The sequence below is a fragment of the Rhinolophus hipposideros genome (genome assembly GCF_964194185.1).
Source record: "Rhinolophus hipposideros genome assembly, chromosome: 5".
NCBI lineage: Eukaryota > Metazoa > Chordata > Mammalia > Chiroptera > Rhinolophidae > Rhinolophus > Rhinolophus hipposideros.
The window spans coordinates 32,502,993-32,522,891 of record NC_138051.1 but is presented as its reverse complement, the minus strand read 5'-3'; the positions used below and the strand labels follow the sequence as shown (position 1 = coordinate 32,522,891).

The following is a 19,899-nucleotide window of genomic DNA, read 5'->3' as shown; positions in this document are numbered from 1 at the left end:
AGAGTTCTGGGTTTTCAAAGGGTGTGGAACAACACCCCACAGAGCAAACAACTCTAGATAGTGAATGGAGAGAACAACGCACGCCAAGAGAGGATGAAAAAGTCATGTCCAAACCAGGCAGAGCAGGTGGGGAAATTTGGGAAAGCCTGGCGCATTCAGGCTACGTTTACTGGATACGACATTTAGGAAAATCAGTTGCAGTGGTGTGACTCTGACATCACTTTTTTTAACTGATCAGCATAATCTTAAACAGAGCAATGACTTCTTCCTTCCTCAGTTACCCTTTTGGCCAGAATGTTTAGTCTAGGAAGAATTAACAACTTGCTAGAACAAGAAAGGGGAATCACGAGGGGTGGGGAAAGGGGTTGAGACATAGTCTATCCAGCAGCACAAATCTCGTGGCTGCTTTTCCGGGCAGTTAGGTCATCCTGCTGCATGCAATAGGTCACGGGAATGATGGAGCTGAGACTTAGCTCATTGCACAACTTAGAGGTGATTATTCAGAGCTGGGAGGCTGGATGATAGAGATTGCCCTCCTCCTTTTGGACCAAAAGAAATGTGTTTTAGCATGCTTACTGCTCAGGTTTATCCAGCAGCTTCAACTCTTCTTCTTTGGATGTCTCGTAATACTTTCTTATTTTAATCAATTCATCCTCTTGGGCTCTCTGTGTTCAAAAAGAAACAAAAAAAAAATACAACAAAATGAACAAAGAGAATCTGTCTAAAGCAACGTGTCTTAAAGTGTGGCCTCTGGACAGGGAGCTTCAGTACCACCTGTCACTAGCTAGAAATGCAAACTACTGGCCCTACCCCAGCCTTAGGAAACTTGAGGTGAGGACCAGCAAGCCCTGCAAGCGATTCCGAAGCACGCTAATGTTTGAGAACCACTGGCTAATATGAATGGTCCTAACGAGTGACATTAGCTGCATCTAAGGTAGAAGCCGGGACACTGGATTGCCAACTTCGAGTCCTCTCTCTTTGCCTGTAAGTAGATGTGGCTCAAGCTGTCCTTAGCATTTGCCTTCTGACCCTCAACAGCCTTCCTCACTTATGCAGGCCCTTGACTTTTTATTTCTAGTCAGTCACCGTCTTCTCTTTTTCTAAGTTTTGTAATTAATTTTGCCTGTACTGCTTATTTTGGGATTTGGTCCCATACTTTCTCAATTTATTCAACTATTTGAGTTGTATGCAGCTTATCTCTACTATAAGATGACAAGTACCGAGTATGTGCACAGTCCTAGGTCCATAGTAACAACAAAAAACATCTAGAAGGCACTTTGCCTTTTACAAAGTTCTTCAACATCAATGACTGCATACTCATTTTATAGATGATTCCACTGAGGCTTACACTAAGTACCTGCTAAAAGGGAATGACTTGGAATCTCTCTCCCGTGATATCACACTGCCCTCCAGGAACGTAAGAAATGCAGCACCAGCTCCCGATAACCTGGTATCTGTATGACTTCTTGTCTATTAATGAAAGCCTTACTGATAAAAATGTGAGAAGTTCTCACCCATGCATGCTCAACAGCTCCTGATGTACATAAAGGATATAAAATTGTGGAGGGAACCGGCAATCCCACTCGGCTGGCTTATCGCCCTGTACAAATAATCTATAAGATACTCAGTATTGAAATGAATCATTTTTGAGCTCGCTAACCTCCAGAGCTCCAGGCAGCTTCCTGGGAAATACCATTTCTTCAGTAAAGAGAATCTGGTTCAATGTATTTTCAAATCCTCACAGAGTCAGTGAACCAGAACAGTCCAAAATTATAGAAATTCTTGATCTCCCGTGTCATCTTCTCAAGAGCGCCTGCCAATTGTGTGGGTTATTTCCTCATATAACCCAAATTTAAAGACCCACATTAAATGTGTACAGTGTGGTTTATTTTCAAAATACATTGCTACTGCTACATATCTTATCTCTTAATACTCATAAAAAATCAGGTACAGCCCATTATAGTTCCCATTGTACTGATGACCAGACCGGCATAAAGAGTTTAACAGGCCCCAAATCACTCAGCAGAAAAGGGTAAACCTAAGACTGTCTGACTCTAAATCCAAAACACACACCCACCATGCTGTGTTACTTTCCACATTCAACACCATCAGCTCGTTTGGACTAAAAGCAATCATCCAAGCTGGTATCAGCATTCCCATCCCTCAGAGGAAGACATTGGTATACACCAACGTGAACCAGTAGCTTATCTCATTAACTGACAGCAAGCCACAGGGCTGGGTTCCTTGACGGAGAAGTGGTCTCCACCTTGAACCACCCTCCCTTGCAGGTGTGCAAAGAGACCTACTAACCCCGATACCACTGTAGGGTTCAGAACCTAGTGCTTGTCTCATGTCCGCTCGTATTTGGGCTTGCGTTTCTGTGCCTTAATCTCTTTCATGCTATGTCAAAGTCCTTACTGCCAGAGAACAGGAATAGCTCAGTAATTCTTTAGGTGGAAGGAGTCATATGTAACTATGTTTTAGACCTTGAAATTGTTTTAGTTGGGAACGATATGGAAATCTGGAAACTGGCGCTGTGTCTCTTCGGTACTCACGTTTTCATATAAGGCTGCCAGAGTCTCCAGATCTACCACAGAGTCCTCCACGTTGAAAATGGCTGCCGAGCACCCAAAAAGAAAGAGAAGAAAAAATACAGGGCTTGGTTAGACCCCCCCATACATATTCTAAGCAATATAATATTGCACTTTCTTACACAAGTTGTGTCTTTCAGCTCGTTGCTGCTCCCTTTCCTTTTGCACTAGGGGGTCCCCAGTGAAAGAAACCAAAATGGTTGCTATTGCTGGCCTGAGCCTTGGCCCTGCCTGGTTTAATTCCTCAAGCTCTAGTCCTTTCTGCAGTTTAATTTAGGCTCCACAGGAGAAGTGTACGTGCTTTAAAACTAAATCAGTTTGTGGATTGGAAGCCCAATTTTAAATCTTTCTTCCCGGCTGGTAATTGAAGAGATTTAGTACCTAATGCACCAGAACTGACTCTTGCCCATTACCAGGAAGAAAGAGAAAAAAAAGACAATGTTGGCAAATTAAATGAATTCAGGCATGTGATTTCAGGCACCTTTCCATGGCCACTGCAAACATCTTGTTTGGATTAAAAAGACAAGAAAAAGCAATCATTGCATCAATGGCAAATTAAGATTATGGAAACCTCCCATGAGTCAGTCTTAAGGCAAATTCTCATTCCCATGGTTTTATTAGGATTCTACTTGTTGTTCTGTATCTTTAATAAGTCGCTTAGCTGTTAACTAATATGCTTATAATTTCATCTAGAGAGATTCCTTCCCATATATACCAGCATATAAAAGTGGAGTTTTTAAAGCCTTAATGGATTTGACAATCAAAGTGTTTGAAATAGGCAGCTCCACATCTTTAAATAATTATTCAAAACTAATAAAGTTTGTTCCCTCAACCCCACCTCCCTTCTCTGACTTTACATTGTGAAATTAACCAGCACGCTAGTAAATTTTCTCTGTGGCAGGCTAATTAATTTTATTAAACCAACCAGTGATATTTAGAATGCCTTAAAATTTTGCTCGTCAACCATTATTCTGTTCCTTGGCATTACACCATAGTTTTCAGAGAAAGTAGGGATCAAGGTAAAGGGAAGGTTGCTTTCAAATTGTTTTGCCTCTTCTGTAGTTTAGAATCATATGAATGCCTTTATACAACTTTAATAAAGTTAATTAACTCAGCTATGATCATGTAACTTCACAGAACACCGAGAAATGTACTTAAAATTCCTTTACAGGCCACCTTCTCTAACTTAGGAGTTAATCAGCAAGCTATTCTTAGATAGGTGGGGCAGTGAGAAAAGAAGAGGTTAATATTCTACTGGCAAAGCTAGTCATCTCAGATTCCACCAAGACAAAGAAAAATTACACTACTGGAAAAGCCAATACGAAACCACAAAAGAAAAATGTAGTTTGAGGAAAGAATGAAAGAATTTGCCCTTCCAGGACTGTTATTTTGTACATGGAGATAATAAGAATTCACTAATTTATTAGATAGACTGGGCATTTTAACACGGCTGTTGCTTTTAAAAAACAGAAACTAGCCCAGAACAAGGTCTATTTTATGTAAATTCCTATATTCTCTTACAAAAAATCAGCCAACAAGAATGCAGTAATAAAAGGTGAAATCCTAAATAATTTATCAGAAATGTTCACTTCCAATCATACATCCTAGGTACTATGCATGAACTAAAAGTTTAGATATAATCAAGTAATCTTAACTAATGAGAAAGAGAATGATCTGTGGGCTTCTTTTCCTAGTGAGTAAATAATTAGTTTTTAAATATTAACCAGTCTGGGTCCCAGACCCACAGTTTGAAGGGTTATATGGTCAGCCAACGCCCCTCCAGTGTACTAGGTAGCAGAAAGAAAACATCTAAGGAGGATGGGACAGAAGAACAAGCATGTGCCTGGAGACCCATGCTTGGTTCATTCATTCAACCATCCTTTGGAAAAATATTTATTGAATGTGTATTACGTTCTAGAAACTGTTCTAAAATGCTGTGATTATATACATCAAAAGTGTATAGGATATTCAAAGCATTTGATCTCATGAATTTATACTCTAGCTTATAGGACAGACAAAAAAAAACTAGTAAATAGTTTTCAGATAATGATGTACTATGACGAAAGTAGAGAAATGAGCAACATGAGATAGAATGATTGATGAAGACTCCTTTGCGGAGGTGACTGTTAAGCTAAGAGCTAAAGAGGTCAGTTCTGGGAATATCTGGGGGAAGAGCATTCCAAGGAGTGGTAACTGCAAAAGGAAGTTTCTTTTTCTAATGAAGGAACAAGCTCAAGGTACAGAAAAAGACCAAGATGACTATCATGGAGGGATCTAAACATACTTACTATGTGACCCTGGTAAGTTAAATTGTCTGAGCCTCAGCATATCCATAAAAAGGGTTTAAGACCACTTACTGGAAATATTAAGGGGGATAATGTGTATGCTTGGCATAGTGCACGGAGCATGGTATAAACTCAAAATGGTACCTATGAACTATGGCTATTATGATTTTAAATATACAGATTGCTAATGTGTTTTAAAGCTTGTTAATGCCTATCTCCTCTGACATCTGGACATAATTAAAAAAGACTTAAACTACTGAGCATTTTATGCTATAAATGAAACTTTACAGAATTCTTGAAAGTTTCAGATAGGAATAGTTGTTATTAAACCCCTTCAGTCTTTCAAAACCCCACTTCAGGCCCAACTTTAGGAAGCATTATCAATAGGAAAGGTATATGCACAAATAACTCTAATTACAAAAAAAAAAAAAAAGTACCAAATGTCTTAAGGGAAATACAAGATACCTATGTGTCCATTCAGAAAGTTAGCGAATTTTTATCTCTAATTTCCATCTTTCCCACCAATCCACACTTCATCATACCATCAGTTATATTTTTAAAAGCTGGGTCTCAAAATTTTACTTTGATGTTTAAAACACCTCAGACGTCTTTCCTTTAAATATGGATAAAGCGCAAACCCCTTGGCCTGATTTGTAAGTCCATTCCCTTCCTGGCCCTGAGCTACACTTCCTCATACCCTATCACGTCCATTTCTCTCATGCACCCCGTGCTCCAGCCAGATTGGGCAGCTCCCCATTCCTGAACATGCTACGGCTTCTTCCCTTCCACACCTCATCCTCCAAGGCTCAGGTGAAAGGTTTCCTGCCCTGGAAGGAGCACGTTAACCTTGGAATCATTAAGTCCTCACTCTTTTCCTTTTCCACGGCACTCTACTCATATTTTACATACGTAAGAAGAGTCTACTTTAAGATCTTGTGTTAAGGTATGTTGCCTAACAGTTTTCCTCTCCCATTGGATTGTGAAGGACCTGTTATCAGGGATCGTTCTATATACCTTGATATCCCCAGCTCTCAGCATAGTATCTGGGGTGTAATAGGAATTTTTAAAAATCATTTGTGGATGGAATAGATGCTACAGGAATCCCAGAGTGAGTCCTTCTGTTTGGTATCAGGCAAAGTTTCTTGATTAAGAAAGCATGGAGTCTTAAAAACAAACCAAAACAAAACATAGTGACGTTAAAAGGGATAGAATTTTTGACAGATGAAATAGTATGGATGTATAGCTGAATTAAGTTTTGCCCATCCCCGTTTGTCCCTATTGAAAAATCAAAGCTTAGTCACTAGAGTTGCGTAATAATGCCCCTACCCAATAAGATGCACTGCTTGCCTGAATATTCCATACCAAAAAATAATTAAGTGTAACAAGTGAATTTCTCATTTTTCAGGAAAGTATCTTTCCCCTCATTCTTAACCTTCCCAACCTTTTTTTAAATAGCAGTATTGCCTTAGGAAAAAGAGGTTACCAGTAAAAATTCAACTGTTACACTGCTTCAGCAGACACCTGAAACCCCCATTTATTAATCACCATGAAGTAAGCCAAATTCATTCCAAGCAAACACAATCTGTAAATTTACAACTAGTACCAGTGAGCATCAACTGGAAGGATGGGAGGCATTCCAAGTGGAAGAGGCAGATGCAGACAAGCTGATGCAATGTGCAGGCAATAGCAGGTAGTTCAAATTTGGGTTGAAAAGAGTATAAATGAAGGGGACTAAAGAGATAAGGCTCCAAACATAGTTTGGAGCAAGATCTCGTGGGATTCTGAATGCCATGATGAAGAGCCTGCCATGCCCCTGATACACCTTGGGGGGCGGGGGTCAATGAGCAGTTATGAGTGGGGAGTAAATTGGATAGCTAGATTACACATGACATGTCAAAATCTGGAATGACTGGTTTCGGACTTATGCCAGTGGGCAAGAGGCAGCAAAAACCTGAGTACCGTGGACAGAAAGAATAGGATAGAGGAGAAAGACATTAGAGCACATGCAGAGCTCTGGGATTGAGGAAACTGCAGTGTCGACCACTCGGAGACTTTATGCCTAGTTTTGGGGGAAGAGCTGTGGACCCACCACAGAAATAGGCAGAGGTGTTTAAGAGCTGGACATGCCATCTGATCTTCCCCTCAGGACGTGGGAAGGAATGGGAGAGAGCAAATGACTGGCGAAGGAGGAACTGATAGGTTAATTTAGGGCCAGCACCATGTATTCCACTGAGGCTTCTCCTCTTCCATGTACGGATCTTAAAAATAAAAGTAAGATAAAATACAGAGGTGGGAGAAGCACTATGAAGAGATCATCTGGTTGATCCCAGGAATTCAAGGAAATTAAATTATTTCTGTTATTTCTATCCTCCAGAGTGGCCAAAGGAGGTTAGGTTTTTGGCCAAAGGGCTAAAAGGTAAAATAAAAATTAAAAAAAAAAGCTTAACTCCTAGAACTCCTAAAAAAGCTGTTTTGCATGGACATAATTCTGCCTCCTAATCAACAAAAACAGTTACGTTCCTACATAGGGCCAGAATCAAATACCTGATCATTCTGTTTCCCAAACGCTGGGACAGTGTATTAGAGAATTGACCCTTGAAGGCATTTACAATCAAACTTAGAGGCAAGACACAAGCCCATTTAATTAGTTAAGCGATGATTACAATGTAGAAAGAAATCAAGCGCTGATTAAAATAATTTTGGAGTTATCTAGGATCAGGTAGCACCCTCCATTTTATACTTTAAAAACACACTCTGTCCCTGTGGCTCTGTCTGCCTCTCTCTCACATGCTCACACCTTTTATCTTACAAGTTGAATAAGCAAATACCAGCCTGCACAATTCTATAGCATGCCTCAAAGTCCTGATACAGTAATTCCAAGTAATTCTCGCTTTTGTTCCCATCTGTAGAGGGCTCATTATACCAACACTCCTGCAGACGGTGTCAGAAAGGTGAAGTGTCAAATCCACAAAGTTGAGACCCCAACAACTCATTGCTACTGCAATATCAATCATTGCTGGTGGTTTTTACTTTTATCTCCCTCTCTCCTTAGTTATCCCCACTCACACTGTCAATTCAGTTAGAATATTTCACCTACACCTCACAATATGCCGAAAGGAAGTAGACACACGCTGTGAAAAGCTGGTAATTTTATTGGGTTCCTTTACCTTTAAAAATCTGTTACTTGGTCAAGTCTGGTTTCTGGGCTCCTTTTTTGCAGGGAAATTGAGGCAAACATTTTTATGTGGTCCTCTGGTGCCTGCTCTGTACTCCAAGAATTATATACACAAGGATCATTAGAGTAGTGTTTCGCCCATTAAGATATAATAACCGTCAGCAGGGACAAAAAGCAGATCAGTATCACAAATTCAAACTAACAGGCGCACATAAAAACTATGTGCCTGCTTCAGGCACATGCCCAGAGTCAGGGTCTCACACAATAGGCAAATTCCCTCTCCGGTTTGGAGACAGCTTTGCACAAGACCAGGGTAAAGAGAAAGAACATGGAGGAATTCTCTCAGCCTTGCAGCCATTTTTAACCCTGAACACTTTCCCCCCAAGTGTACTGTGTCCAAATAAACAAAGAATGATGGTGTTTGCTGTTTGAAAGGCTTCTAATTAGTAAAAAACAAGCAGTTATTTAAGGGAGCGGTTCTTTTTGACTAAAGAAGCACCCTTGGGCAAGAAACACGTGGGAGACTGAGGTAGGAAAGCACACTCCTTAGTCTGTTAGATTAGCCAAAGAAAATCTTGTCATCCAAAGTGTGGAAGATGTCACAGACAGATAAGGTTGGGTTAGTTTACCAGCTTTGGCTAATGTTGGTTTTAAAAATAACCTCTTTGTAGCCTACTTTATGCTTCTTGGTATGTCCTTAAGTAGTCGACACAATATCTTATACAAACTGGGATTTTAATAATCACTTGCAAACGGACTAGATCTATTCTCAGCCCAAGAAAGCAAAGATTATTAAGCTTATTTGACTCTATTGATGGAAATGACTTTGTTAACAATGTTAACTTTCAAATAGCAAATGTGATGACTTAGCAGTTTTGCCCAAATTACTGATATTTTTAGGGCTTGATACTAAATTTGTAAGGAAAAGAGAACAGAATGGGGAAAATAGCATAGGAAGCCCTGGGTTTTTAAAACTCTCAGGTAACCTACCCCTCTCCCCCAAGAAAAACTTCCAAAAACCAATATCCTTAATCTCTACAAAGGAAAAGGCAAGGATGTAGGGTCATGGAAGGAGGCAGTGGTAGAATCTGAGAGCAAGGCCAGAAGACTTATGTGAAGTTTCACTTCCCAACAACAAGGCCATCACTGAGAGGGAAGACCAAGTTAAAACTGGGCAAGAGTTGCAAAGAAGGGAGGAACGCAGAGGATGAGACAGGGCAGGAGCTGCACAGAACCCGCCCCACTGAGAGCTCGTGAACTGAGTCTGTTCACAGTGGTCATGACTCTCCTATAAGCTGCCTCACCGATTACTATTACCTCCAGTCGGCACTGGGCATGCCTGTGCAGACACAGGGCCGCGCAAAGCCTTGCTCTATGCGAGTATCCACATGAAATGCTAAGGACATGAATCAGTTGAAAGGAATCTCTGTCTACTACACCAGAGGGACAGTAGGTAGACCTTACTAAGGATTCACACTTAATAAATTAATAGCCAACATTTATTGGAAGCTTCTGGTGTTTTAGGCATCACCCTAAGTATTTTACATTTAATCATATGAGGAGGGTGTGACTGCTGTCCCTAGCTTTAAAGGTGACAAAACGAGGGCACAAAGTCACACAGCTTCATTTCTAAAGCTCAGTTCCATAATCAAATTTACTGGACTATGATTGTTTTTCTTTGATCCCTTTAAAAGTATTAGACTATAAATAATCACTTTACCTACAATCCTCACCACTTCAAAAAATACACACAAACAAATCAGTTAACCAGCTACCACAACAGTCTGTACAGAAGCCTTGGTCTCCCAATGGCATCACAGGCTTTTTACATTAATCTATAGTCTCCCAGTGGGCACCATATGCAGCTCTTGCTAAAAAAAAAAATGTTTTGTAGTATACACAACAAGAATTTCACCATTTAAATAGTTATCGCTAATAATTAAATTCTAACATGCTGTCTTAATCTGTGGAATAAATGCTCAAATTTCAATCTTTCTTAACTATTTGCAGTTATTCAAAACAGTATTGTAGTTGAAATCGCAGCAAAATAATTTCTAAAACAAAGAAATCAGGAGCTTGAAAAATAATTATCTGAAAAGAAAACACCAATATTAAAAGAAAATAAAATCTACAAGTATATAAAGTCTAATTTTCTTGAAAAGATATGAATAATTGCGATTTGACACTGCATGCCAGAACAAAAAAGGGAAGCAAAAGCACGAAGAATGAAGAAACACAAGCAAAAGGTGCCCCCGGACACATAAAGAACAAGCACTATCAAGGGAATATATTTTACAATCTCATTTACATTGCTGAATACCTGCTAGTGTGTCATGTTAGTTAATACAGTCCTTAATTCGTACTTTGATGAGGATAGGAGGCAAGCATAAGGACCTGTGAACAGGAGCTGGCTGGGAAGTGGATGAAAAATGAAAACCCCAAAAGGGACACTTATCTAATCAATTCCGAAAGCTCAAAATCACTCAATCTTATAAACTAAAAATCCTAATTCCCACCTAAGTCCAGGCATGTGCTACATGCCTGGAGGTGCCCAAGGTGCCATTTTATAGGTGCAATTAAAATTGTCCATGGTTCAAACCTCAAAGAAGGGATACAGCACAGAATTCACACGACTTCCCCTCCTTCATCCCTCTATGCTCCGTAGGGCAGTGGAATGAGAAAGAGTTTGGATTAAGCTGCTTCTGTTCTTTCATTAGTTCTGGTTCTTTTAAGCCAAAATTACATTCCAGGCAGATTGGATGGTCTCAGCCAGTGCCTGAAGGTAAAGTACAAAGAAAGGCTACCCTCTGCTTTTTGGACTCAACTCTGAGGGAAGGAATGTACAGTGGTCTAGAAAGAGGTGGGTGGGAGCCCACCTGCTCAGGTGTTTTAGATTCAGTGGGAAGACAAGACAGGTGGGAAAGGAAAGGGCAGTATTAGAACGACGGTTTATATTCATCTAAAGATTTTTTTTAAAAAAATGAGATCTGCCCATACACTGTTGGTGGGAATGCAGACTGGTGCAGCCGCTATGGAAGGCAGTGTGGAGGTTCCTCAAGAAATTATGAATAGAATTACCATATGACCCAGCAATCGCTCTCCTGGGTATCTACCCAAAAAATATAAAAGCATTTCTCTATAGAGACACGTGTATGCCAATGTTCATTGCAGCTTTGTTTACGGTGGCCAAGACATGGAAACAACCAAAATGTCCTTCGATAGATGAATGGATAAAGAAGTTGTGGTACATATACACAATGGAATACTATTCGGCGTTAAGGAAAGATGATATAGGAGCATTTGTGACAACATGGATGGATCTTGAGAGTATAATGCTAAGTGAAATAAGTCAGACAGAAAAAGCAGAGAACCCTATGATTTCACTGATATGTGGTATATAAACCAAAAAGAACAAGACAAACAAATGAGAAACAAAAACTCATAGACACAGACAATAATTTAGTGGTTACCAGAGGGTAAGGGGGTGGGGGGTGGGTGATGAGGGTAAAGGGGATCAAATATATGGTGATGGAAGGAGAACTGACTCTGGGTGGTGAACACACAATGGGATTTATAGACGATGTAATACAGAATTGTACACCTGAAATCTATGTAAATTTACTAACAATTGTCACCCCAATAAAATTAATTTAAAAAAAAATGAGATCTGCCAATATTTAATAAGTTGATTGACCCTGGTACCTTCAGTACGTACATGAGCAGGTCATGACCACATGTCAACTTTGGTGGGTAAACTCCTCCATACATGGCATCCTTACTTGTTCTTTCACTTTCAACATATTATGATTTGGCGGGTGAGGGGGAATTAAATGAAGTTTTCTGATTCTAAAGTCTGTTTTCACTAAACTAAACTCAACAAAATAAATAAGTTGGCTTCAAAAGATTTCTGCAGAGAAACCCCAGATTGAAGATAATCTGTCAACAATAAGAAAATGATGGAGCAGACACTTTGATTGCTAGACAAGTTCTTCATCAGTCATGGAATGAGTTAAAAGCAAGGACAGTCACATCAGATTTGCCAAGATGTTGACTTCCATAAATTATAATAGAACTCATCAAGGGACTGTTTGAAATGTGGGTTTAAATCCACTATTGTTGTAATGACCCTCACCTATTTATATATTTAGTCTTGAGAGATTAGCTAATGAGAACCCAAAGCCATCAAAGTAAGAAAACATTAAAAATTATTATTAATCTCACTTTAATATTTCTGTTTTATAATGTGAATGTTAGTTCTGTCACACATTTACATGAAGTACATGTTTTAGAAAACATACCTTGAGAAGCATGCTCAAAACTTTTTACTGATACAGGTACACAATAAAAAATTTGGAGACCAAGTGCCTTTGAGTATAGGGTCTTCTAGGTTAGAATTAGAATGTTCCTCAGGAAAGTCCTAGACAATTAGTGGTAAACTTTAGATACCTGGTCAAATTCATTATGTTTTAGACAACTAGCAAAAACCTTGACAGATATTTCTAGAAATTATTAGGCAAAAGTGAGCAAAGTCCATTCTCAGATCTGGGTTTCAGACTGGGCATATAACTCTCCAACATCCTCTCACATTTTGGTATGAGATTCCTAAATAGAAAGATAATTTTGGGGCTGATGAACTCTCAAACTGAGATTCTGGACTAGTAGGAACTAAACTAAAGTGTTTTATTTTGATGTGAGATTAAATATTATAAATATGAATTCTGCATGTACGGGAAATTCCAAATGAATGCCAGGAGGTTTCTGGCACCTCGTCTATTGCAATGCATACAGAGGTTTATGTCAAGAATAGTCAACAGCAATTTTCCATCTCCTCTGGGAAAAGAATAAGAGGAAATCACTAGCATGGAATGAAAACACTAATTTGCAATCCTGTAGGCAGAAACTGGGTCCAAGGAAGCCAAAATGCTTTTAAATACAAGTCATCCAGTTTAGCAGATGGAAAATGAGCAAGAAGTAAATCACTTCTTCAGAGTCTCCCTTGAACCAAATCCAAGTGCTGTGGGTATTAGAGTCAGTCTCCTGAAACCATTCTTCCTTCATGACCAAGGTCCTCTCCTTAGCCATGTAGTGCTTTAAACTTCAGTCAGTATAGGGATTTGTCTTTCTCACACGAAACACAGGAGGATGGCTACCTTTTGGGAGATGTTATATCTCTAACCTAGCCCTATCTATTTAGCATCAGGCCAGACTTTTCAGATGCTCATTGAACACACTGAACACTTGAGCTAAAATGCGTCCAGTCATCTCTGACTCAAATCACCCCAAACAGAACTAATCTTTCTGCTTCTACCCATGCTTTTCCTTCTCTATTTCCAGTTTATGTTTCTGGCATCATGACACACATTCTCGTGAAGCCAGAAACCCAAGGTACATACAAGACTTCTTCTCCAACATCATTTGCATCTGATGTGGCTAAATGGAGCAATTCTATTTCCAAATATCCCTTGTATATGGTCTCCTCCTCTACATTTTTACAGATACAGCCTTAGTTCTGGTTTTCGTCATTTATATCAACAATCACAATCCCTTTCTAACAGATATATCCACCTTCAGTACCTTTTTTTTTTTTTTTTTTTTTTTTTATTCATTCAACAGACATTTGATAGCCATCACTCAGGTGCAGGGCACAGTACAAGGTGCTAGGGATCAACCTCCCTCGTGGAGCTTATATTCTGGAGATTAACACAAATGAAAACAGTAGGCGAACAAATAAAATAGTAAGTGCTGTGTAGAATATAAGAGAGTTAGGGTGATTTAAATTAGGGAGGGGAAATCTGGGAAGGCCTCTTTGAGGTGACATTTAAGCTGAAACCTAGCAAAGGAAAGGAGCCAGCTATAAAGAGTGAGGTGGAAAATCATTTGGCACAGAGGGAATGTGCAGTGTTGTTCACTGACGACGTGCACACAGCACTTCAGAGACTCAGAAGAAGAAATGAACATGGCCTTTGTAAGGAATGGAAGAGGGCCACTGAGGGTGGAGTGCAGTGAGAGGGGACACAAGCACAGCCAAGTGAAGTAGGAGATGTGGGGTGCAGCCAGAGCACAGGGCGCCTTGAAGGCCAGTTTCCCACAGCCTGAGAGATATTTCTGCACTGAAAAGCAAATCACAGTGCTGCCCCTCTTAGATGGTATCTCTCTGAGCATCATGGGATAATGTCCGAATTTCATGTGATGATATTCAGGGCCCTTCCTGGGCTGGATGCTGCTTCCTTTCTTTAGCCCTGTGCCCTGAAACAACACGTGTACATGTAACCTACACACTCGAGCTCTACCTCCTTTTCACATACCTTCTTTCAACTGGAAAAGTTTCTTCTCTGTGTGATGACCACCATTTCATCTTCTAAGACTCATCTTTAGTTTTACAGGACTTAAGATACAGCTTTGTTATTTCACAGGCAAGTGTACTGTAATTTTGGGCTGCTTTTTACATCTCTTCGACATTCCTGTGAACTCTTGAGAATATGTTGCTTCTTATGTGTTGTGGTTATCAGGCGGCCTTATACAGAGCTAGCTTTCAAAACATTTATTGAGAGAGGAAAGAAGGTAGGGAGAAAGGCAGGGAAGAGAGGGAAAGAGGGAGGGAGGGAAATAGGGAAGGAGGGAAAGAAGGAAGTTGGTTTTGTCCAAATGCATTGGAATGGAATACATGACATTCAAATTCCATCTAGTCTATTTTTAATTAAATTAAATGCTAAAGAAAATTTATTGAATTACTTTTATATGACACATTAGCCCAATTAGTTGTAAACAATGCTTAATTATCAGAGACGTTCTTAGCAAAGAAATGCAATCTGACATAAAGAACAAACACTGGCTCTACTTGCACACATAAGACCGTGAGGTACAGAGCCCCCAAATTCCACTTCTTGAATACACACTGTAGGCAGTGTCCAGTGGACAATGGAGAAGTGCCCACCTTACAAATGAGGAAAACAAGGTTGTCTTTTAAAAGCTAAACCAGTAAAAACTGGATTATCCATCTGTGGGAGGTAACTGCGGACTGAAATACCCCAAACGATTATCTAGGTGACCAAGCTGTAATATCAGCACAGGGGAAAATGGCATAACCAAATATATAATGACAAATAGAGACAGGTGATATGAAGGTAACGATGAACAGAAATAATAAATACTTTTGTCATGACAAAGGAAAATTCTGTAAGTGAACACACTGGCTTTATGGTCCATACATCAGCTCTTTGTGAGTTTGAAAACTGCAAGTCAGTGGGTCTGTCTTTGTGCAGTGAGGAAGAGGAATATATGACCAGAAGGCTGAAGAATAGTCTCTGAACTGTGGTCATTTCACCAGGATTGACGTGCCATGTGACCTTGCCTGGCTGCCAGCTGGCCTGCCCCAATCAAATCTCACTGCAGCGCCCCCCACTCCCCCCCACACACACCTCACATTAAAACAAACGTTTTAGGCCAACGTTAGTACAGGGAGTCCTTTCATCAGGATGACAACACAAGGCCAAGTGCATTCCATTCACGACCAGACATGGACTCAGACTGAAATGTAACTGACACAGCCCGGCTCCTAAGTGACCTTCAGATGCCAGTGTCAGTCAAATGATTCTAAAGAAAAATTAAGCTCAGGTTATATTGCCATATTCATCTGGAATGCATTACTAAATGAAGACATGGAATGGGGATGATTTTTTAGAACTTAGGAGCCAACTCTGTGGTAGGTTAGCGGGGTGCTTGAAGCAGGAGAAAACAAAAATGGCGCCCACAAGTCCTGGAAACCTGTAATGCTACAATTGACATTTCCAGTGCTGAAATGTAAGTTCACTTCTGCTTCATGTAAGCATGTTCTTGCCCAGAGTAGAATGCTGGAAATGGTCTCTTATTGAACTCTCAATGAACATTCAGTCCAAAAGGCTGGAATGCCTTGGGAAGGAGGTTTATGGCCTTGAGTTGGTAACTGGAATATCACATGGTTGGAATGACTCTTATCCCCATGGCAACCTACTGCACTACAGCAGGACATGCCTAAGAAGAACTGAACCAAGTCTAAGGTGCTGTTGCCATTGTGAAGACTCATATCCGCTGTGCTACACATCATAGTGATGAAACCAAGCATACTTGATTTTCACCAGGCTTACGGAGAGTACGGTTGTTTAGGACAAGACTCTACCCCTGAAGAGGAAGAAGTGCTTTCTCATTTCAATGACTGAATCAACAATGTTAGTCTCCTTGACAAAGGACTATACATCTCTGCTGATGTATTTTTGTTTTGTTTTACTTTTTCATTTTTCCTTTGTCCCAGCATCACAGTTTCCTGGTTCGAATTGACCTAAAACTCAATTCTTCTAGAAGACCTAACACCTGAAGTTACTGAAGAATCCCCTTTCTAATTTTGATGGTTGACCTTTTTAGCCAACCTCTGCCCCTAATTCAAATCAACGACGGCAATATTTTTGGAGGTTTAATATTCACACTTACATATTTAGTTCTACTATTAAGCTTAAATATTTAAAACAAGACAGCATACTTGAATATTCTGTGAACATCATCTAATTCAGGATATTTTTACTTTTATGTGGACTTTTTAATGTCTCCAATGAAGCAAAATTTTAAGTCCTAACAAAGCTCATTTGAGCAGAAGACTAGTGTGTGAAAATACTAAATATCTTTCAGTTCAGGTCCTTTGGAGTCTTCTGCTGGGTACCAAAGTAAAACAAATTTGAGGCAACACAGACTGAAACCTGAAGGGCAGTGTGGTTTGACAGTGTCTCCACAGGTAAACCCATGCTAAATTCTATTGAAACCATCTACAAGAAAGTGTATTACCACTCAGAAAATATTATCAGTCACATATCAAAATAAAGATTTACATTTCATTGATTATTTGGAGGACAGATTTCAAAAGATAAGATGGTGCTTGGTCTATTTTTCCAGAGAGTACGAAAAATATACATGAGTAAAATTTCTTCTCTTTAAACATCTTATTTCAAACTGAGCCAAAGACAACCAAGCTGAAATAGCATCACTTGCAAAAAAGAAGGGATTAAGAAACAATGACATAACCAACTAGATGAACAAGAAAAGTATTTCTCTATAGAAGTATCCCGATGAATGAAGAAATAATGGAATTTGTATATTACTATTTTGAAAACTTCTAATAAAATAATGAGTCTAGGCAAAGATCACAGTGTCCACGAACACCATAAAGGGACAATCTGATATTCTGTACTTCTTGATAGAATATACAATAGTATCTATGAAGCAGTCTTCCCCCTACTCAGATTAAATCTCTAGATCAAACTAACAGTTTATAGGAACCACAGGAACAGAGAACATAATAAATAAAACCATGGCAGTATAATCAGCAAAATATTGTGGGAAACCCCACAGGACAAGTGACCTGGTTTCTTCAAAACATTAATTGTAAAGGAAAGAAAAAGATGGATGGTAGAAACCTCTAGATTAAAAGAAACCTGAGAGACACATCAAAGGCAATGCATGAAATTTGTTTGGATCCTTAATCAAACTAACTGTAAACAAAAGGATGAATTAGTGAGTATACAGACAATCAGGGAAATTAGTACTACATATTTGACGATATTGAGAAATGACTATAAATATTTTTAAATATATGATAATGGCACTGGAGTTATGCTTGAAAACGTGTCCTTATCTTTTAGTGATGTATTAACATTTTTAACAGATGAATTATGACCAACTTTCTCTTCACAATAACCTAGTTGGTGGAGAAAGAGTGCTTCCCATACAGTAAGAGTGAACTGATGGCTTTGTAGCTGGGTAGTGGGCACATGGGATTCCCTGTAGCATGCTAATATGTTTGAAGTCTTTCACAATAAAATACTGAAAAAAATTAAAAGTTGGAAAAAATAGTGATGGAGAAGACTTACCTTGCTGGATATCCTTCATTTCTAAATGCAAACTAGATATCAAGATTCCCACAGTTTGAGATCGTTTTCCATCCAATAATTTGATGATCTGGAATTTAAAAATAAAATTAACACAAGCTCAAACGACCACACAATCTTTCAGAAGCATATCAAAAGCATTAAGACTTTTATTTTAGATGCTCTGATTGATGAACTAAACTGATGCTACAGTCACTCTATTTTAACAACTTTTTAATTTGAGAGTAGCTTATGTACAACTATAGATATTTTAGAAAATAAAGGAAAACCACCACTCCAAATTCCACCAGTCTGATACAAACACTAAACTCTTTATAATATTTTACTCTGATCTTTTTATTCAAACACATGTGAACTAAGTTGCAATTGCTACATATGTGTAGTTTTATATCCCACATTTTTGCTTATCATTAGCATATTTCCGTGTTGCGACCTTTTAAGTCACTTCATAGCCTCCATTCTTTTAGGCTGCGTCATCTGCTGAGTGGTTTATGGGGGGGAATCAATGTGATTTTGACTCAGCGGTTTTGTCAGTGATATGGCCTTGGAAATGTGACTTAACCTCTAGGAATTACAGTTAATTATACAGTTAACCTCTAAGGCTAACTGTATTTAGCTTGTACATTTATTCTAAAAATTAAATGACAACGTATATAAAGCACTTAATATAGCTCCTGACACAGACTATTTAAATAAATTTTCCATTTTGGAGAGTAAGGTTGTTTCATATTTGTGCTATTATTAATATAAGCAATACAATTCTTTATACATAAAGCTTTAATTTTTAAACTGTTTAAAATCATTCTTTTATGATATTACATATGTATAGCAAAACTTCCGCAATTTTTTTTTTTATAAACTTCAAATACCTCACTGTTAATTATTTCAATCTCTATGATTATTCCACGGTGAGCTCTTCATACTTTTGTGTTTCTCTAAACCTAGTTGGTAAATCAGTTCCTAATAACATATCACAAAGTGGTCACTAAGGGAAAAAAAAGTTATCTTTTCTCTCATGTAGCATGGTTACAAAAATAACATGACATGCACTTAAAACATCACCAAATCTTATGTTTTTAAATGCACTTTTCCGTGTAAAATACACACCAAAATAAACAGTTACACTTCCCCTCTTATGTAGGTTTATAAACTTACCAAACTATAGTGAAGACAAGGTTAAACAGTAACCAACCATCTACATGAACATTGGTACCCCACTAGCTGAGTTGTTTGCTGGTTAAAAGTAAGAGATAACATGGGTTAACCAAGATTGCCTAATTGTGCAAACTGTCTAATTACCTATCTATCAATTGATCCTGAATCCTTTACTGCCAGCCTTTTGTCTTTCTTTATTTCCTTCCTCTGCTCAGAATGGCTACTTTCATATAACTATTAGACCTAAAATATGGTAAATACCAAGCTTTCCTCAAGAGAAAAGGAAAATTGATTTTTCGGTCTAATGTGTTTAATGATTTCAATATTCGCCTTAGAGAAAGATTCTGGGGGATACAGAATTTCAAGAGTTTTCAAAGAAATGAAGAAGGTACGTAGTACTTTTATTTATTTTTTACATGAAAGCAAAAGCAAAGGAGGAAGAGATTATGTATAATCAAATATCATCTTTAAAAGTGCAATTTCTGGCTTTTTCTGAGAGAAGAGAACACAAATTCAAAGTGAAATGATTTTTAAAATCCAATACAGAATTAAGAAAATCCATATAATTCTGATGTAAATATTCATTCAGTAAATATCAGCTCTGCATCTGCTACGGCAGTGCTCTGGAGTCTGGGGGTGCAGAGATGACTGAGGCTGACCAAGTCCTCATGAAGTTTGTAGAGTTTACCGATCTACAAATCACTTTGGTAACACTGCTGACAAGAACCAAAAAGGCAAATAAAACCATCACCTGAACTAACTGCAAAGCAAATTCAAAAGAA

General features: G+C 38.7%; 1 protein-coding gene across 9 annotated transcripts in view; it reads right to left on the bottom strand.

Moving 5' to 3' along the window:
• The window catches only part of FMN1 (formin 1), a 437,062-nt gene that overhangs the window by 179,571 nt on the left and 237,592 nt on the right, over positions 1 to 19,899 (bottom strand). For 8 of the 9 annotated variants that reach the window (XM_081050121.1, XM_081050127.1, XM_081050126.1 and 5 more), the window contains 3 exons: positions 17,945 to 18,032; positions 2,556 to 2,617; positions 577 to 665 (listed from right to left, as the gene is read on the bottom strand). The exons of the other annotated variant lie outside the window; for it this stretch is intronic. In XM_081050121.1, the coding sequence (XP_080906247.1) occupies positions 577 to 665; positions 2,556 to 2,617; positions 17,945 to 18,032 (239 nt within the window). The remainder of the gene's footprint in view (positions 1 to 576; positions 666 to 2,555; positions 2,618 to 17,944; positions 18,033 to 19,899) is intronic. 9 annotated transcript variants of the gene reach the window in all.